The sequence below is a fragment of the Delphinapterus leucas genome, chromosome X, assembly GCF_059928025.1.
Source record: "Delphinapterus leucas isolate spDelLeu-1000000601 "Yukka" chromosome X, BTC_Dleu_Yukka2, whole genome shotgun sequence".
Lineage (NCBI taxonomy): Eukaryota > Metazoa > Chordata > Mammalia > Artiodactyla > Monodontidae > Delphinapterus > Delphinapterus leucas.
In genome coordinates this window covers 33,479,261-33,501,496 of record NC_143150.1, presented here as the reverse complement: position 1 = coordinate 33,501,496, position 22,236 = coordinate 33,479,261, and the positions used below count along the sequence as shown (strand labels likewise).

The window sequence follows — 22,236 nt, the reverse complement described above, 5'->3', positions numbered from 1 at the left end:
CTGGCAATTTGCCAAAAAACACTCATTAAAATATATAGTTTTATCATTCAAAAAGAACAAAGAAATTTTAAAATTGTCCTCCAAACTCTAGTAATTTTACCCCAAAGGTATTTCATTTAAAAAATGGTACCAAGCCTAAGACTCTGTATCTTTACCATATCTTGCATGCCACTGGAGACTCAAGTATAGGCAACTGTCCTCATGAGATAAGGTGAGAAAGTAAGAGACGAATGAAATATAGAGTACAAGACAAAGCACTGTATCTCCCTATGGGGTACCAGAGATGATTAATTAATGACTGTTAAAAAGTTACCAATGAGTCATTTGGGGGAAGCACAATGCAGAGAAAAGAGAAAAACTTGGGGATCAGAGAGAGAGAGCTAGGTTCACACCCGAGGTTCTAGTGGACACTAGCTAAGTAGTTCTAGACAAGAAACTTCAGTCTCCGAGCTTCACCTTCCTCATCTGTAAAAATGTGGACAATATCGACCCCACAGGATTTAGTGAAGATTAAGTAAGAAACATGGCAAAGCACATAGCACAGATCCTGGTATATGGTAGGTATTCAACAAATGCTCCTTGCTTCCTGCAGCTATGAAGTAACTTGAAGGAGTGACTGAAAAATGTGGTAGGTCATATTCCATCATTTCATAAGATAAATGATACAGAAAAGATCCAAAGTACAATTATTTTAATAAAATAGAGAAGTAAATACCCTTAAAATTACCATAACCAGTCTGATGAAACAGAAAGTGTATTAGCCCAAGAGTCAGAACACCTGAGTTCCAGACATTTGAAACTCCAAGCCTCAGTATCCTTATCGGTTAAATTATGCCAATACCATCTGTTTTAAAGAGTTGTTAGATAGCTCAAATGAGGCAATGTATGGGAAGGTACAGTATTCTTCAGTAATAATAATGGGTGATATTATAATTACACTTATAGGGGAAAACAGAGTATATACTACACTCAACTTATATGTTCAGTATAATTTTCAGTTTAATTGAGGAATGCAGACAGATGAAATATTCACAAATTAACTATCTGAACTTAACAGGTAAATGAACAAAAAATATTCGTTCAAGTAGAAATATCTAAAGAATATTTCAAGTATTAGTAAGTAACATTTCAATTTGAGAATTAGTGTGTGCTTACCTTTTTTCATCTCCCAATTCTTCATTTTTCTGAGATTTTTCAGGGCCTTTTTCTTTTCCCTTATACAAAAGAAAGTTATCATTTTAAAATGTATTGTTCACTTTTGTGAGATTAAGGAGAACATGTTATTAATACTTGTTCAAAGTTTTCTTTACCTTAAGGAAAGTGACAAATGATCCAATAGGTGCATCTCCCTGTTCAGGAACTGCTACATCATCTGTGTTGGGGTCAGTAAAATCATACACCTCCTGGTCTAAGTGGAGATTAATATTTATTAGAAAATATGAATAGTAAACAGTGTTCTCTGACACTGCAGTGCTTAGAAAAAAGTACATTTTCCCAATAAAAGAGCTGGCCAAAGATACTATAATTTTTTAAAGGCCATTTTAAATAAAATATTCATTTTTAATAAGAGCTATGTACATGATATAAAAATAGCAGACACCATATGAATTACCTTTCTGAGAATCATGTTTACTTCCTACTGAGTGACTGTCATTTCTTGATGTCTGCTCTCTATTTGATTCTGAGACTTGAGAATGAAGGCTGATTGTGTCGTCATCTGATGGCTGAACAGCATAAGCAAAAAGTAAAAATGAGGCGTTTTAAACATATGATAAGGATTAAGTTGCTTTAATATCACATCTTAAGTATAGAACATCTGATTTAAATCTCCAGTTTTCAAACCAAAAATTAATATGAGGTTTACTCTTCTGCTTTTTAAAACGTGCATGTCTTTTTTTCATTTGAAGTCATAAAATGCATGATGATCATATTTTTAAGCAAAAGAAATCAAGTGTGTGCAAGTGTCTATTTCAAAGCTCTAATAAAATTTTAAAATAAAACAGTTCAGCAATAGAGAAGACTCACTTCCGTTGTAGACAATCGTTTCTCTCCGTTATCACTTCCAATTCCAGAGTCAGGGCCATGATTTTTATTTGGATAAAAATCTTCCATACTATGGAAATACAAATTCTAAGGGCAGTTAGGGTTTTCTTCTTAAATAGATAATACATAATTGACCTAAAATTTCCCTAGATAATACAGTCTCACACATTTTTGATATGTAGGATCCTTAAAGACATGAGGAGAAAAATATCAGATCATACAAAACACTTTATTCATGTCCCTCATGTAATATTTTTCTTTCATGTGCTCTGTTGTAAAAACTTAACAATAGCTTATTATTTCTCCTGAGAGATTCAGAAAAGCAGACAGCCATGCTAGAAAATCATCTTGATAAAGACCTATTTTTATCAGTTTGACAAATTTCACCACAGAATGCTGAAATGTTTTTTAACTTTAATTCATAGAGTTTTTTCTTCATTATCTTTAAAAATATATTTTAGATTTGTAAATAAGGCCCATTTAGTAATTAAGAAAAGAGAAAAAAGGCAAAAAAAGTCTGTGACTCATTGAATAAGCAATTGTTTTGGTGTGAGGATAGAGCTGTCCTTGCAAATTTCTGAATTACAGTATGCCACCCAGGTTGCAAAATATTTTTCACTTTAATTTGCAAATTTACTATACACTCTACACTGACCACTGATTATGTGCCAAGAATTGGGCTAGGTGCTTTAAAGGTAATACCTTATACATTCCTTGTGAAAACTCTAGCAGGTTAGTGGTGCTTTTTCATTTTATGGAAGAGGAAAGTGAGGCCAGGAGGGGTTGAAAAAATTGCCCAATGACACGCAACTTGCAAATGGCAGTCTAAATTTGCTCCCAAGATTATCTAACACTAAAGTCCCTAATCTTAATCACTATGCTATACTCCCTCCCCAAATACTGATTTTATACTTTTCAAAAGTATATCAACAAACTTAGGGAAGCAATTACCAAGTGTCAAGGCACTATGCTGAACACCCGAGATGAGATGAATTTTAAAATGTTTGGCTTCAAAGGGCTCTCAGCCCAGAGGGGAAGGGAGTATGTTTATATGTTTTGAAGAATATGACAAAGGTAAATATAAAGTGCTGTGAGAAAAGAGAGATTAACTAATTCTCCTTGGTAAGGTTAGGAAAGGCCTCATCCAAGAAAGTGGCATTTGAGATGAATCTTGAAGGATGAAAAGAGGCAACAATTGCTAGCATTTGTTGAGTGTCTACATTGCGTTAGATACTATGCCAGGTACACATCATATTTTATTTATAATCCTTACATTATACAATTTACGCATTATTTCTTTTTACAAATGAAGATAATACAGCTTATAAAAGTTAACTTCCCAAGGGGAAAAATTATGACATTTACTGAATATTGTTCATTGAACTAGTTGCCAAGCACACATTTAATTCTCACAACAAGCTTATGAAGTGTGTATTGCTAACATTTTAAATAAAGAAACAGGCTCAGAGAGATTAAATAATTTACACAGCCCACAGAGGAATTAAGAGAGAGGTTAAACCATGATTAGAACTGAAATCCATCTGACTCCACTGCACAATAATACATCCATGTACTATACTAAAATACATTGGTGTATTCGTAATAGACGATAATGATAATAATAAGCTATTTGTTGAGGAATTATTATGGATCAGACATTGTGTTAAGTACTCTATATACATTATTTCATTTAATCCTGACAGCATCCATATGGTTATTTCCCTTTTCATATATAATAAAGTTGAGAACCAGAGATATCATGACACAAGGACATACAGTTATTAAGGGTCGGAGAAGAGCTTCACAGGCATATTATGTCTGACTCCAAAAGCTGATGATAAGTATAGCTACTGTAATGCCTATGTAAAATAAAGAGTTTACAAAATAGTCAAGGCACAGAAAGTAGTAAGAACCATATAGCCAAGAACATGAGTGTGAAACTCAAAGTACGAGAACTTTCTAAGTAATTCAGTACCAGCTGTGAGTGAGAGATAAGCACACCCAAAAGCCAACTCATAAATAAACTCTATTGACCTGCACTGTCCAATACAGTAGCCACCAGTCATATATGGCTATTGAGCATCTGAAATGTGACTAGTCCAAATTGAGACATGCTATAAATGTAAAATACATACTAGATTTCAAAGATTTAAAAGGAAGAAAAAGAATGTGAAATAACTTACTAATTTTTTACATTTAATTATATGTTGAAATGACATGATATATTGGGTTAAGTAACATACATTATTAAAATTAATTTCACCTGCTTATTCCTTTTTTTAAGTGGGCTACAAGAAAATTTAAAATTACTCACGTGGCTCACATTGCCTTTCTATTGGACGGCACTGCTAGAGAACATCTCCAAAATATATCTCAATTCTGTCCGCTCCTTTTAATCTCTACTGCAATAACCCTATTCAAGACCCCTTGATCTCTTGGCAGTACCACAACAACCTAACTAGTCCCTGTACTTCTACTCTTGTATACTTCCAATGTATTCTCTCTGTAAGAGCCAAAATAGTTTTTTTTTAAACATAATTCAGATCATGTTATTCTCCTGTTTATAACTGTCCAATGACTTCCCACTGTACTTTAAATAAAATTCAAACTCCTTACCACAGCCTCCAAAGCCCCCACATGACTTCAGCCCTGACTACCTCTCCAAAATCAACTTGTACCACAATGCTGGCCTCCTTTCAGCTTTTTAACACAGCAAGTTTCTTCCTAACTTAACGCCTTTGCACATGGCATTATTTCTGCCTGAAATGCTCTTCCCCTCACTCTTGCCACAGCTAGCTTTTCTCCTTCCACGTCTTGACTTAAAACCTCACCTTCTCAGAGACATTCCCTGACCACACTCCTGAAACCTGTTCCTTTCTCTCAAAGCAGTCACCACAGTTTGAAATTATGTGTGTGTGTGTGTGTGTGTGTGTGTGTGTGTGTGTGTTCTTGCTTTATTTACTGACTGACATCCTCCACTAGAATGTGAGCTTCATGAGAGCCAAGGCCAATGTGTATATAATTAAATAAAAGATACCCTGAACCTGCCGGTAGGCATTCAACTGATATTTCTATTTATTTATTTATTTATTTATTTATTATTATTATTATTATTTTTGTGTGTGTGTGGTACGCAGGCCTCTCACTGTTGTGGCCTCTCCCGTTGCGGAGCACAGGCTCCGGACACGCAGGCTCAGCGGTCATGGCTCACGGGCCCAGCCGCTCCGCGGCATGTGGGATCTTCCCAGACCGGAGCACGAACCCGTGTCCCCTGCATCGGCAGGCAGACTCTCAACCACTGCACCACCAGGGAAGCCCCAACTGATATTTTTAAAATAAATAAATGACGAATACAATGAATGCTGTTACTAAAGTAATTTTTAAATAAATATAAAGCATACTAATAGAGATTAGTATATGAATTAATTCTAATTTTTATAGAATTGTTTGGTCTACTATCTTTTATAATATTAAACAAAATCTTTGGGAACTAAATTTAATGTTCTGATATTTAATTCTACTGAGGCAACAAAAATATTCAAGAAAAAGTCCTATTTGTGAATTCAAGAACTTGCACTGTTAACAACAGTATACTCTCATCCAACTCCAAATTATTTTCCATGCTACTAGACGGAATTATGTTTTCATAAAATTGTTCAGACCAATCTACATCTCGAAAGGATGAATTAAAAACAAAATATCAAATCTAACATTTCAAAATCTCATGAGTAGAAAAACACCAATATCATAGAGAACATCAACGGTAACTCAACTTTGATCCAGACATAAAGAATATGAAGGTGAAAGGTATCCCGAAATGTCTTGCTCTTCCGTTAACCTCAGTTCAAAGTCAAATTCTACTTGTTATTTGGCACGTACAACAGAGTGATCACAGGAGTAAATTAACAGTTGTCAAGTGCTGAGAAATTAGTGTTTCTGTACTATGTCAAATCTTTACATTTTACTACTAAAAGCTTTAATAATAAATTTTTGAGAAAATTCCAAATGTATTCTAGTATACCAAAAGTTCATTCTATGATGGTGATATTTCACTTCAGCCAATTATTTAACACTGGGCCAATCAGTCTAAGTATATTCAGTATACTTGAGATTAATAAATATCTTTTATATAGAAAGAAGGCACAATCATCATGAAATGAGACTGTCAGAATATTACATTACCTGTCTGTGAGAGGTTGGGAGGGCATTCTTTTACTCAATGATGGAAGATCCAGAGAATCTGGTTTCTTATCCATTCTGCAACATGCTTGGATATTTAAGTATTTAAATATGTGTACTTTACCTTTTAAACATATCTGTCAGTAAATAATAAAGATTTAATTATATAGGTCCAAATATAAATGTCATCTACCAATTTATTGATAAATTTTAATAATCTCAAATTATTCGGAGACATAACAATCATGAGAGATACTTTGCATATTTAAATAATTTGTACTTCTGACACTAGGTGAAAAAAATCTGACAACACTGATACCAACTAAAATTCTATTGCGGTCTCTGTTCTTATTAGAAAAATAAGTTAATTTTTCTGTATTTCACTGGGTTTTTTTGTTAAAAGCACAATGTACAAACCACTAAACAATATAAAATTTATAATTCATGAAAGTTGCCTTTATTCGAAAAAAATGAAAAGAAATATATTCATTGTAGTGGTAAGAACAGAAAATAATAATCCATGTAATTCTTTAAAGTAATCTCATCAGAATCACTAAGTCATTTGGGCTAAACACTGGAAGAAAGCGAATCAAAAGAATGTAAATATAGGAAAAATGAATTTGTTGAAAGGTGTGACGGTAGGCCAGTTAGAATAAAATAAAGCTTTAAATGGTCAATTCAACTAAGACAATATCCTGAAAAGTTATTTTCATTGGTGATAAAGAAAAGGAATAACGAAGGGAAAAATACTATGTGAAAGAAAATATTCTATATAAAAAAGATAGACAATGCACAGTAGGGAAACAGTAAGTCAGCTTTACAAAGGTTAACTACAGTCACCATAAGTGTTATCGAATAAGTATTTCTCAAAAATTAGAATAAAAAATGTTTTGTTTTATGGGCACACATAACCTAGCAACACACAAAACAATGAACAAAGAAAACAGTAAGAAAAGTACATTAAAATGTAATTATCATTCCACGTAGAAAGGATAAACCTAATAGATACCAGATCTGACCTGACCACTGAAAAACTTCATTTAAGAGGAAAATTTTAAACATCTGAGCTATTAGAATATAAATACATTACCAATTAAAATGTATCCTATTATCTGTCCAAACTATTTTTAAAAATTATCTATTTCCAAATTAAATGATGGCAAATTACTTTCTTTTGTAAATTTAATTTATATCATAATAATTCATGTACATAGTTTTAAAAATCAAAGTGAATTACAAAACTGATAACAAAAACTTAATCCCCCATTCCACCCCTTTCAATCTCTAAGACCCAGTCCCCACATTCAACTCTTTCAGTTGGTTTCTGCTTTTTACCTTCATATTTATAAATAACATGGGTCTAATGCTATTTTTTTATTTTTCAATTATATATTTTATTTATTGAGGTCTTACTAAGGAAGATGAGGACTTAGATTCCTTATGTTACCACTACCACTGAGGCATGAGATAGATGGGCTCCTGGCTGAGCAGCTGGAACCTGTCCCCTGTGGACAGATACTCCAAGATAAAGATAATGGCAGGAGCAAGGAGGAGCTGAGTCCTGCTTGGATGAAAGATAAAGAGACCATGTATTTCTCATTCTTGAGGTCAAGGAGACCTCCCCAACTACACATGCGCAGAAAGGTTCCTCAGAGGTCAGAGAAGGGAGGGGGGCGCCAGACCATAATATGTTTGGTTAACTTCCCAGAAATACTTGCACTGGAATCCATCTGGCTGAAAGAGGCATGCGCACACAGGAGAGGACCCTGAGTTAAACCAAATATGGACTCAGAGCCAGGCAAAGCGAGATGATTGGCCAGAGGAAACCCGGAAGAACTGCCCTATATAAGTGATTTGAATCACCTCTCTGGTGCGCTCCTGCTCATTAAGGAGGACGCCCACACCCTTTCTCTCCAGGTGTGTATCTCAGCTTTGCTTCTGTCTTAACAGTTTCTCTGTGTGCTCTCCCACTTGTGCTGTGTCTCTAAACTTTGTACCTGTTTTTACAGTTTTTGCCTCCTTGAAACATTCTTGCTTTCAAAAGTGGCAAGAGCCAGGGAAACTTTGTTTCTAGCCTCTAGCCCCTGGTGGTCTAGTGGCTAGGATTCCTGGTTTTCACCCAGTCTACCCAGGTTCAATTCCTGGGCAGGGAATTAAGATCTCGCTTCAAGCCATCGCTCACTGCTGTCTCCACAAGATCACCACCACTATCACATATCATCAAACCACCTTCCTCCCATCCCCAATCCCTACCAACTCATATAAACATACTTCCTCCCTCTTCAGAAGCATAACATAGTGGTTAGAGCATGGATTCTGGAGTCAGACTACCTTGGTCTGAAACCAGGCTCCACCATATGCTAGCCGTGTGACCTTGGACAAATCACTAAACATCTATGCCTCTGTTTCCTCCTATATAAAATGAGGTATAATGACAGTGCCTGTTTTATAGGGTTGCTATAAGAAATGAATTAATGCATGTAAAGCATTTTCAACAGTGCCTGGAGCATGGTAAGTGCCATATAAATCTCTGCTATTATTATAACTATGTCACAATTTTTCATTAAATGAAAATCCAGTATGTACAATATTATGACCAAGAAAATATTCACAGATGAGCTACATAGGTTAGTTAGATTACACTTCCTTTCTCCTGTAAGTTTTTTTTTTTCCTAAAATGACTACTTGTCCCATTTTTTTCCTCTGCATAATTTTCTGTATGCCTATTACTAATTCATTCCTGACTCTGACAGAACTGTAAAACTCGCTCCATATTGACAAACACATCAAGTCAGGTATCAATTTCTTTCTTCTTTTTCTATTTTCTTTTTGGAGACAACCCCCCTTTTCCAAACTGACTTGTTGCTCTCTAGGTCTATGCATACCTGTTTATCTTGGACATGAATTCTTTCTTAATTTACTCCCTCATTTTGATATAGTATATCCTCTGCTAGCTTCCTAGTAAAGGGTGCGGGAGAGCTAAAATTTCTGAGATCTTTCATGTTTGAAACTTTTTCCTATCTTACATTTAACTGATAGTTTGACTTTATAAAGTTGGAGATATTTCCTCAGTCTTTGAAGGCATCATTCTAACATCTTCTAGCTTCCCATGCTGCTGCTGAGAAGTCATTCTGATTACCACCGCTATGAATGTGACCCATGTTGTTTCAATGGAAGCCTTTCAGTGTTTTTGGTCTTTCATGTTAGAAATTATTTCTGCAATATCTAGTGATCCATTGCTGTCTGTTCATTTTCAAAGTGAAACAATAAGAAGCCAAATGGAAGCTCTATGTATGAGGGAGAAATTTATCAATGGTGAGCCTCACTGTCTAGATTTCAGACAGTGACTGCACACTTCTTCAGGGGCCTGCCAACGATCAGTATATCTATAGGTCTTTTCTCCTAGTTCAGTCAGTTTACCAAGAGAGAAATCCACCAACTCTGCCTGAGATATATAAGAGAGGCTGCAAGTATTCTGGGAGCCAAGCAAGAGACATCTACTGGAGAGTCCCAGCATTCAGTATGTAAGCATTCACTGTTTCCAGTATGGGGTCTCACCCCTACCCACAGCTGTACCTGGAGCCCCTGACTCTGGTTGAGTCTCTCTATAGCTGTGCTGTCCAATACAGTAGTCACTAGCCACATGTGGCTATTTAAATTTAAATTTAATCTAAATAAAACTAAAAATGTAATTCTTCAGTCACACTATGTACTTTCAAGTGCTCATTAGCCACTTGTGGCTACCACACTGCAGGTTTAGAACATTTCCATCATCACAGAAAGTTCTAATAGACAGTGCTGCTCTAAAGAGTAAACTCCAGGCTTACATTGAGGCAAGGAACTATACTCATTTGGCTGCTGAGCTGAGGAGGAGAATCTGAGAGAATCCACCTACTCCTCAGAGTAAACCCTAGGCTTCTGCTAAGGCAAGGGAGGGGAAGTCATGTAGCTGTGGAGCTAAGGACAAGAATCAGAGTGTCAACCTAGACCTGTAGTATCAAATATGCTAACCACTAGTCATGTAAACCTATTTAAATTTCAATTAATCAAAATGAAATTAAATTGAAAATTTGGTTCCTTAGTCGCACTAGCCATATTTCAAGTACTCAATAGCAAGTGGCTATGGTATTAGACATCACATGTTATAGAACACTCCAATCATTCAGAAAGTTTACTGGATATCAAAGCCTTAGATATTCTACAGACCTTCATGTTTTCAGTCTTTCATACCTATATTTGTAGTTACATGATTCCTTCAATAATCACAAAAGAAACAGTCAAGCCATTCCCAGGTTTAACACAGTAAAATCAACTTGCTTCTTGTTGCCTTCTCCCACAGCAGGCACAGTTTCAGCTTTCCCCAATCTGCTAGGGCAGCTACTACCAGGACCCCAGCCAGCCTAAAAAGGCACCTCCTTTGCAATGAGTGGAATGCACCTTTGTAGGAAGAAAAAGGCAACCTGTCTTCTGGATGTATACAAACCCAGTGCCAGGGCATGTAGCTTAGAAATAGAGTGCAGGCTGGCATTTCACTACCATGTGCCTCCTCAGCCAGATACTCTTGTGCCGTGTAAGTAGAGATCCTAGTTACCACTATTTCACTTATTTTCCATTTTCCAACATTCTGTTGCCATCTCTCCCCTGCTGTCCTCTTCTGTCTCATTCTTTGTCCTCGTGGGTTTACAGCTTAGTGTATTCCTATGCTATAATTTTAGTGGATTCCACGTGGATTTAATTCTCAAACTAAATGTATGAATTAAAACTTTTCCACTTGTATATTTTTCTTTCTGTTATGATTCCACCTACCAGTGCTAAAAATGTATTCCAATCAATCACACAACAAATCTCAAGTAGATATATACCTGAGTAGGACAGAGGTAGAGACTCCATAGTCTATCCTTTTAAAATAACATAGACAACCAGAATTATCAGTTCACAAGCAGAAAGTTGATATCTGGGTGATCCAAATCCTAATCTCTAGAAAGTACGCTAAACCTCCTGCCAAAGTGAAAAAGTCACTTCTCAGAAAAACTCTTTGAGACAATACCTCAAAAACAAATTGACTCTTAATTCTGATGCTTTTTGATTTACCAGTAACAGATATAATTCTTAATAAAAACAGAAGAAACAAGCATCATTTTTTAAAATTACAAACCTGCGCTGGTGGTACTTGCAATGGATTGTTATCCAAAGTTATTACTTGTAAATGATGCAGCTTCCTGTAACAAACTGGAATTTCGGTCACTTTATTACAAGAGAAATCCAGCTTGACTAAGGGAAGATCTCCTAATTCTGTTCAGGAATAAAAAATAATTAAATTAAATTCTACATAGGTACTCTCTTATTCACGTGAGTAAGAACAGTGAGCATCTTACCATCTGGCAATACATGAAGATTATTTCTTCTTATATTTAGCTCTCTAAGTGATTGTAATTTTCCCATTTGTTGGGGAAGAACCTGAATCTCATTGCAGCTAATATCCTAAGGAAAACAAGAAAATAAAATTATAACAAACTAACAGAGAAATAGAGATGTATTTCAACTTTTAAATTAAAGCACATGGCTAATAGCTAGTAAAAGTCACCTCTAATGTCATTTCTCTAAACATTGATTATCAGGCAGATTTCCATTTATATTACATCGAGAAATCAACTCAGCACAGTTAACATACATTTTTCTGTGCAAAAATGTAAGGTTACAACTTAGTACTACATAAGTCAGCCTTTTGAAAATCTCAACTAAAGACCACTCTTGCCAACTAAAAACAGAAGTAAGGATGATCCAGGTGCTCTTAATTCATAGGTAAAAATGAAAGACAACTATCAATCATTGTGATAATTTGTCAATTATAGTAGTTGTTTTGAGATACTTGGTTGGGCAGAAGCTGAGAAAGTCAAGGATTTACAGATGTGAGCTGAAGAACCAAAGACCATGGTCAGAATCGATTTAACTAAACCTATTTCTCAAAGGGATACAAAACATGAGGGATTACAAGCTCAAAATTTTGTGGCTCACCTCATAACCAAAAGGCATAGGAGATCTAATCAGAAATGTCTCAGGGTTAGGTTAAAATGCAAACCCCAATTTAAAGGTAAACAACACCACCTTTCCATAATATGAGGATAAAGGCACAGCTTAAATTATTTACCTGTGGTCCCTCTCCCTCCCCTTTCTTACTATCACATCAAAAAAAAGGGAAGAAAAATCTGCAACAAGATCTCAGGCAGCAGTCATTCCAGACACACTGCAAATGAAATTCATGTTGTACTGCAACTGCCCCCAATTTCCAACTTTCTGGAACTGACATTAGCTCGAAGGGAGAGGAGTGGCACATACATATATTGTTTTATCAAAAGTAAAAAAGGCAGGAGGGTAAATTCAAAAGAAGATAAAGAATATTAAATAATATCTAATCATCTAACCCACAGATGATTTAAAAAATGTATCCTACATAATTCTTTCCAACTATATCTAAGGCATCTTCATTCAACAACAAATATTTATCAAATACAAACTATTTGTTAGGCACTGTTGTAGGTGCTGGGGCCACATCAATGAATAAAACAAAAATTCCTGCCTTCGCAGCTCCTTATGGAACTTGCATTCTAACAAGGGGAGTAGATTATACAATATGCTAGAAGGTGATAAGTGCTATGGAAGAAAGAAACAGAGCAGGGTAAAGGAAAATGGCAGTACTAGTTAATAGTGGGGAGGGATATTAGCAATTTACACTGTTTCATAAAGAAGCTGATATTTGAGCAATATTATCAGAGGTGAGAGTATGAGCCATGCCAATACATAAGAAAGGAATATTCCAGACAGAAGGAACAATAAATGTAAAGGCTCTTAGGCAAAGCATGTGTGACATGTACTAAGAACAGCAAGGAATCCCATGTAGCTAGAGGGAAGTGGGCAAGGGGAAGGCTAGGATGGAGGGAGGGGTAAGACTTCGGCTTTTACTCAGAGACATGGGCAGGTACCAGAAACTTTTAAACAGAGGTATGACATGATCTCACTTATGTTTTGACAGGATCACCTTAGCTGTTGTGTTGAAGATAGGCTATTGTCCAAATGATGGATAATAAAATTTTGGGAAAATGCCCATTAAAGCAAATACTGTGGCTTCCTCCTGAAGATGCCTAATACTGAAGATTTCCATACAAAAAAAATCCATAAGAATTTGATAGGTAGCTGCCACTTCCCAGAAGAAATAAACCCAGGCACAGGATACTGACCCACTCACCAATGGGTACTCTACAAAATACTCTGCTGGGGACTGAAGGCCTGAGAGTATTTCCTAGATCTAATGACAGAACTTCACTATAGCTGGCTACCACACTCTTATGGAATAGTGTCCTGGGAAAACATTCCAATGACAGGTAATACCCACAAATTCACTGTGTGATTTAAAACTGTCAATTAGCCAGCCTAATGCAACCTACCCACCATTACTAATTTTGAGAGTTTAAAGCACAATAATTTTATAGTGCCTACTAAAATAATGGTTAATATTTTTTCACATTCTATTTAAATAAAAATACTACACTAAATCTAAAAATCCTAAATATTTTTGAAATTTCATTTATCCAAAAACTATCTCATGTAATACAATTTAGAACATAGGGCCAAAAACTGAATGAAAAAGAAATTACAGAGCCACAGAATCTTTAAGTAGAATATATATATAAAATCTTTAAAAACGTTAACAGTGTGCAGGGCAAAGAAAGTAATGGGTCCCTTGTAATATGAATTTGTTAGATCACAAGTTAGAGCACATCTTCTGTTCATTTGTGAGTGTAACATTAAAAGAGACCTTAATAAAAGGGAGCATTATCAGTATAGACATAGCTAAAGATAAAAAGTAATAAAGAATAGAAATATAGAAAATATGAAAAGGAATAAAATAAAGATGTTTAAGCTACAGAAAAACAGGTCTTAGAGTTTGGTAAAATGGAGAGCAGACATACAACAGACTACAAATATCCGAAGGGAAGAAAAGTTGTCATTATCTATATACTTCTTCACATGGTAGTCCCAGGACCAATGGATAAAAGTGATAGGGGCATGTATCTTAATTCAAAATAAGCAAGATAACAAAGTTCTGCAAAAGAGAATTAGGGCTGCCTCAGATACACACACGCGAAGATTTGTCCACCATTGAAAATATACAACTAGATGTGTCAGGGATTCCTGTGTTAGGAAGTGGTTATATCTGATCACTTATAAGATCTCTTACAATATTAAAATTCTGTGGTTCTACAACATAACAAGACTAAGTTCAAGGAAGTTTCTTTGCATTACAATTGCACGTGTAGGTATTCTCTAATGAATTAAAAAAAAAAGACATTCCTGAAATTTCTGTTCCTTACATTCTATTTGCACATTAATTTCCCATTATAAAACTGTATATAAATTCCTCAAGAAAACTTTTGGCCCTCCACACATTAAAAAGTCATATTTATGAACACTTTTTAAAAGAATCTATGTATTGGGAAAGCATTACTCAAGATAAAACAGAAAATAAAAATAAACAGCATGGTATATTGTATGAGGTAGAAGTAACAGAAAAATGTGAAAACAGCTCAGTGCTTTGAAGATTTGATTACGTTTCTCTCAGAGTTCAATGTCCTTTAATACCTACAATGGTATGTTCAAAGTAATTACTTTAAATTATTCCTATATTTCTATAATCAATTATATCAATTTCTATAATCAATTATATAAATGTCCTCTTTCCATTTATCTTGGTTCCATTTATCTTGGTGTCATAAAATCACACAAGGATATAGGAGAGGAAGGTCATTTTATTAATTCTACTGTTTGTAGGCACTGTACTCTCCTCTCTCTGACGCTTTCACAGAAGCCCTGTAAAACCTTAAAAAAAAAAACCCACCTTATCTCTTCCTGGTCTAAGACCTTTACTGTCCACAAGATGGATAGACAAATGCTTATTTGTTTGAAAGCATTTAAGACTTGTAATCAAGCCTTCTAACCTCACTAGGACTGAGGAACAACCAGGCTTTTATTGTAGCTGTGAGCTAAAATCAGACATAAGCAATGGTATCTCAAAATTTCACTAAAGTGAACTTAGGCATATACCAAGTTATTTTTTTTAATTACAGTGAAATTCCATAAAGGAATTAATCTTCAGAAATATAAAGGTATGTATTATGCATATTATATACAATCGATGCAACTATTTTACTCACCAATTCCATTAAATCTTTTAACTTCCCGATTTCTTCTGGAATGGATACCAGTTTATTATTACTGAGGACCAAAACTTTAAGGGGAAGATCAAATAGGTATTTTGGCAATGTTGATAAAAGATTTCGACTGAAAAGAATAAGAAAGTCTCATTATGAGAAATATGTCTGAAACTTGACATGTTATGTTGAAAAAGAACAGATCACCTCAAAAGTAAATTTTCACTAAATAGTAACTATCATTTAATGAGTGCTTACTTTGTAACAGGCTAAAATCTTTACATGCACTATCTCACTTAATCCTCATAGTAACCCCACAAGACTATTATCTCCATTATACAAGTAAAAATAAAGGTTAAAATTGCTTAAGTGACTTGCCCAGGCACAACAGACTGCAAAGCCTGTGCTGTTACCTATGATATTGTCCTACACACCACCAGCCCTCAAAACCTAGAATTATTCTTCTGAGCTAGAAATTGCTAGAACCTTGCTCTCTGGCATAATTTCACTATATTCAATACCTCTACACCCCTAGGGAAAGGCTCCAAGGATAAATTTGCATGTGCTGTGTTCAAATTTATGAAAGAATGAATAGAATTATATCTTTAAAAACATGTAGTAACCCAACCCATTCGCTTTTGTTATGGGTTTATGGTAGAACAGTCTACTAGCACCTTTATCTCAGCTCAAAGTTGATAAAACATTCCTGTCTCTGTGCATACATTTAAATATAAGGACAACTAACATTTATTGAGTGCTTACTATGCGGCAGGCCATGTTCAGAGCACCTCACATGAATTAACCTGACTAACCCTCAAAACAACCTACTTTAGGAAGATAGACACTATCATGATGCCCATTTTACAGATGAAGAAAAAGTCTAAAAGAGATTAAGTAAACTGCTCAAAGTCACAGAGCTGGTAAGTGGAAGAGTCAGGATTCAAATCCAGGCAATTTGGCTCTGGGTCCCTTACCCTCAAACTAATTTTGGTCAAATTTACATGCCAATGCAGACTGACCCAAACAATCCCTGCTGTAGACTGTTTGTGTCCTCCCCATTCAAAACTATAATGTTGAAACCTAATCCCCAATGTGATGGTATTTGGAGGTGGGGCCTTAGGGAGGTGGATCAGTGGCCTTAAAAAGAGATCCCAGAGAGCTCCCTTGCTCTTTACGCCATGTGAGGACTCAGCTAGAAGCCAGCCATCTATATGAACCAGGAAGCAAGTCTTCTCCAGACACGAATCTGCTGGCACTTTGAACTTGAACTTCCCAGCCCCCAGAACTGTGAAAAATAAATTTCTGTTGTTTATAAGCCACCCAGTCTATGGTATTCTGTTACAGCACCACGAGAACAGACTAAGACAATCCTACTACCAAAATATATAAAGTGCATCATTATATTTACATACTACCAAGCATTCATTAGCAATTTGCTATTATTTTTCCTGCTTTTCAAAGTGATATTTATAGACTTGTACCTAGCATTTTGTGTAACATGCAGAGCAACAAAAGCCCAATGTTACCCCATTGGGGGGACTTCAAGACCTTTCACCTCATTTTATGCCCACAGAGGATGTCCAGAAACACTAGACTAGCTTCAATCACATGGCACAGACTTTAATAAAAAAGGATAATGCCCCAAGACCAGCAATCCTAGCCGGACTGGTGGAATGTCAAATGTGCCAGGTGCTTGTCACAACCCTTGCACTTTAAGGATCAAGTAGGATGCTTGGGAAAGTGGTCTGTCTAGAGCACACAGGGATCTTCCTGAGGATTCCACTGAAAAGGAGAGTAGAATCCAGGAAGAAAGAAAGAGCTAAAAAATTATCTTACAAGTTTCTCAAGATCTTCTCACCAAAATAAAAACTAAACAGGAAAAAGAATGGCACATACAAACTCATTCCAATCTCCCTCACACCAAGAAAGTTTAAAAACTGGCTTCTTTTCTTCCCTTAAGAAGCAGGTTTATCGAGTTAGCAGTCAGCTTTCCATTTCTTTATACACAGCTAATAAGTCATCAATCTTCACTTTTTTGCCACACGTTTTAGAGATAGTCAAAGGAAGTCAGTCACTAGAACAAATGTTATTTTAATACAGTGTATTCAAAAATTTCTCCGACTGTAAACAAAAACCAGGAGTCAACTTTTAGAGATCAAAACAGGAAAGAATCACAGAAAGTTTTAGCAGAACTATTCTAAGATCTACCATACATGTTAATATAGAAATGCAATTCAATTTTGACAAATCACTTTTTCCATAAAAGAACAAAATAAAAAAAAGACAAAAAACTTAAAAATACCTCACTTTCCTCAAACCTTTCCCAAGCGAGGCCAAGGAGATTATGTACCCAATTAGAGAAAGGAACAACCCAAATGACCAACCTCTATGAAAGGAAATTCCTCTCACACATTTTAAGGTGTAAAATGGTTTCAGTTAAAGTATTATATTCAGTTATAGTATGTACTGACAGGTTACACCACTGGGGGAGACATAAATAATATATCACGGAGAGAAAGAAATGCTATTATTTATGTATATTAATTATATTTACTATTTCCCTATATGAGAATTTAGACAAGTAACTTTGTTAAGGAAGGGGGAAGAAGTTATTCCTTATAACTGGAAACATAAAAGAAAAATAAGAAAAAGATTCTAAAGTGAAGTCACAATATACCAGTTTCCATTCAATGTCACTCATTTGATAGGGCAAGTTTTTCTTATACTTATTCAATGTTCACTCTATTATAAATATAGGGTAATAGCTAAGAATGAGAGTTCTATAGCCATACTGCTGCTTTGATTTGAATCTTGGCTCTACCACTTGCGATATATATAATTTTGGGCCAATAGTTAACCTCTCTCTGTGCTTCAGTTTCCTCATCTGCAGTGCAGGGATAATTAACCACGTATCTCAAAATGCTGTTGTGAAGATGTGATGAGGTAATATGGGTAAAGTATTTGTAACACTGCTGGCACACAGTAAGCACTTATTATTAACATCAATTACCCGCTTCCTAACCTTCCAATACTCCCATGCCAATCTATCCATCCTTGAAGTAGCAACAAGAAGTCACGAAAGTGAAAAATATAAATCAAGAACTGTTTCTTTATAATGTTCCACTTTAACTGAGGATGCATATAAATAAATCTGTGTTGTGGTGCTATGATTTCAGTAAAATATTTCTGATCTAAAGCCTTGGTACTCAAAGTGATCTAAGGACCAGCAGGGATGGGCATTACCAGGGAGCTGTTAGAAATGCTGGCCCCACTGCAGACCTATGGAATCAGAATCTGCATCTGATTCCTGTGCACAGTAAAGTTTGAGAAGCACTGCTGTCAAGAACAAGACCAAAAGCCTATAATGTGGATATATAAAAAATACAAATAAGATACTCCTGAGATATAGGCTACATAGCCAAACCAAATACATTCCTTTTCAACTAAAAAGAATCAGAACTGTAATAAAAAACAAAATCTACCCCCCCAAAATTGTTTCCTTACCTAATATTAAGGTATGTTAACATCTGTAGGTTTTTAATGGCTTCAGGAATGGTTTTGATGCAATTATGATATAAATTTAACGTTTCAAGAGGTGCAAATAACCAGACATCAGAAGGAATTTCTGTAAAACGATTTCTTGAAAGATCTGAAAAATAAAAGTAATGTTTGAGTGTCAAACATACACCTGTATTTATGGAATTAACAGAACTATTTTCACACTTGCTGAATCACTTAGAATCCAAGCAACTATTTTAAATATTGACCTCATGGAAAGTCTGTTCATTAACAAACCGTACTTTATATACTTCACTATCTTTAAACATTATCTTTTAAAGTATCAGTGAGGAATTCTCTCTGATATTTAAAAACACGAAAAAACCCTCCCCTGATCCCACATCAGCCTCCATCTACCTCTGCCTCCTTTATAGCCAAATTTACATAAATCTACAACATAACTGTCTAACTTACCATGGACTTCTCAACCCACTGTAATTTGCTTTCTATTCATTCTCATGCCCACCAAGGTCACCAACAGCCTCCATTATCAACCACCAGTCAGCCATCTGGAAATATTTCTCTTCCCTTGGCTTGGAAGACTACATTTCTGGATCATTTCCTATTATCTCCCTGGCTACTTCTTAGTCTCTTGCTAGATTCTTCTCTACCCATACTGTGAATATTAGTGTTCCTAAGGGCTGTGACATAAGGTACTCTTTCCTTAAGATATATACTCTATTAGGTGATTTTATCCAAAACCAGGGTTAGTATTCATATATTGACAAATTTCAAATTAAATATATGTTTGAACACCTATGTTCTAGTCTTTAGGACTTCCTCTGGATATCTCTCAGGCACCTCAAACTCTCCAAGTGTAAAATCGGAACTGAAGATCTTCCACATATCTCTTTCTCTCATCTTAGACAATGTCACCAACATCCTGCTCACGAGCTGCTCAAACCACAAACTTGTTCGCCCTTGATTCCCTCCTCTCCTAAATTATTCCAGGTACACACAAATATACTTCTATTCATTTAAGTTTTCATAAAAATAAAATCATGGAATTATTATAACTATTATACCTCTATTGACAGTTTATTTGTTAAATGAAATTTTGAAAAATATTTAGGATATCATGTGGAAGGTTGAAAAAAAATACCCTAAGAGCGTTTCTCAACCAAAGTACGATTGACCTTTTGGGCTGTATAACTATTTGTTGTATGAGGCTATCCTGGGCATGGTAGGGTATTTAGCAGCATCCCTGACAACTACCTACTAGATGCTAGTAACACCCTCTAGTCATGAAAGCCAAAAAATGTCCCCTGGAGTACAAACCCTCCTACCCCTGTTGAGGACCACTGCCTGAACAACTATCAAATTAGCTATCTTACAGTAGGAATATACTTTGCTTACACAACTTCATTATACTTATTTGGTTAAAAACATAAGACTATCATTCACCTCTGTCAAGAAGAACATCTATAGTGTATTTTAGCCCACTGTACCTCACTTAGCATCTGGTATGCCCTCATAAGAACAGCTTCCTACCAACACTCAACTTCCTCACTCTGAGGGATGAGACCTACATATTTAGCAGTATAATAAATTCCCTATTCAGAATATTAATATACATGTATTAATATGTTTTTATGTATGTGTGTATACACACACACTCACCTAATGCAAAATTTCATAATTGGCGAAAGAAAACTTTAGTTATGATTATATAATATAAAGATTAATTTGGATTCTTCTTCCTCCCACCATAAGATTCTGAATAACTAAATAAAAGGATAGACAGAATTATTAGAAACCGAATTCTGAACTTTCATTTTCCTGGCTCACCTCCTCTGAGCACCCAAGCATCGTGCAGTTCTATTTAGGGGGGAAAATTAAGTCTTTTTTTTTCTTTTTAGTTTAGAATGTTTCTTTTACAGTTGACTTTTACCTCTTATTCTTGTAACTTCAGAATCCTGGGAGTTGGGCTTCCCTGGTGGTGCAGTGGTTAAGAATCCGCCTGCCAATGCAGGGGGCACAGGTTCGAGCCCTGGTCCGGGAAGATCCCACATGCTGTGGAGCAACTAAGCCTGTGTGCCACAACTATTGAGCCTGCACTCTATAGCCCACAAGCCACGACTACTGAGCCCACACACCACAACTACTGAAGCCCGCACACCTAGAGCCCGTGCTCCACAATAAGAGAAGCCAACGCAATAAGCCTGTGCACTGCAACAAAGAGTAGCACCCACTCACTGCAATGAGAGAAAGCCCATGTGCAGCAATGAAGACCAAACACAGCCAAAAAAAAAAAAGAAAACCAAAAGAATCCTGGGAGTTGGGAGTTGAAAATTACTGATTACAGTTAATTTGAAACACTAAAAACAAAATTATGCCCAGTTTGTTATTCTGTATATCTAGTAAGTACTCATAAATAATACACTGGCCCCAGAAACAGATGATGGTAGCTTGCATTGAGACTCCAAGAATAGGGATTTAAAAAAGTAGATAGAATTTGAAATATATTTGATATTAGTACTTCCAAGAATTGGGCAAGTGATTGTTTATGTGGGATAAATAAGAGGTAGTAATCGAGGATGGCACCCAGAATTCTGGCCTAGGCAACTAAATGATGCTACTTAATAGATGAGTGAGAGTGGAACAGGATTTTTGTTCTTGTTTTTGCTCGTAGGGTTTTGTTTTGTTTTTTGAAACAGAGGTTAGAATCAAGGGTTCAATTTTATATTTGTACAAACTGAGATAACTGAAAGATATCCCACAGGGGACTGTGAAATGGGCAGTTAATCAGATCATTCTGGATCTCAGGCATGAGGTCTGGGATGGATATAGTAAACTGAAAGTTGTGGGAATATGGTTAGCACTCTAAAATCATAGAAATGGAAAACATCACCTAAAATCAGAGTATTGAGTCAGAAAGAAAGTTCAAGACTGGGCCATCCAGAAGACCAAGATTTACAAGTTGAGCAGTAAAAACACAACAAGCAGAGAAGACTGAAAATAATAGTCAAGAGAAAACACAAAAATCACAATAAAGAGAGTGTTCGAAGAAGTAACCAGAGAAAAAGACAAAATATCAGTATTAATAATTAAAATAATATCAGGATATTATTTTAATAATTTATATATTATTGTATGATGCTTCATGTTCTTTCCCCTCCAAAAGCAAGATTATTTAGTTAAATTACAACATAGCTACAATCCTGAAGCCTGTGGAACAAAAACCACATTCACAGAAAGATAGACAAGATGAAAAGGCAGAGGGCTATGTACCAGATGAAGGAACAAGATA

General features: G+C 35.6%; 1 protein-coding gene across 5 annotated transcripts in view; it reads right to left on the bottom strand.

Moving 5' to 3' along the window:
• Positions 1–22,236, bottom strand: part of LRCH2 (leucine rich repeats and calponin homology domain containing 2) — a 91,534-nt gene that overhangs the window by 39,634 nt on the left and 29,664 nt on the right. For all 5 annotated transcript variants that reach the window (XM_089904158.1, XM_089904159.1, XM_089904160.1 and 2 more), the window contains exons 2-10: positions 18,933–19,077; positions 15,432–15,558; positions 11,598–11,703; positions 11,378–11,514; positions 6,226–6,359; positions 2,026–2,113; positions 1,613–1,724; positions 1,311–1,408; positions 1,156–1,214 (exon numbers count right to left, since the gene is read on the bottom strand). In XM_089904158.1, coding sequence (XP_089760284.1) covers positions 1,156–1,214; positions 1,311–1,408; positions 1,613–1,724; positions 2,026–2,113; positions 6,226–6,359; positions 11,378–11,514; positions 11,598–11,703; positions 15,432–15,558; positions 18,933–19,077 — 1,006 coding nt within the window. The remainder of the gene's footprint in view (positions 1–1,155; positions 1,215–1,310; positions 1,409–1,612; positions 1,725–2,025; positions 2,114–6,225; positions 6,360–11,377; positions 11,515–11,597; positions 11,704–15,431; positions 15,559–18,932; positions 19,078–22,236) is intronic.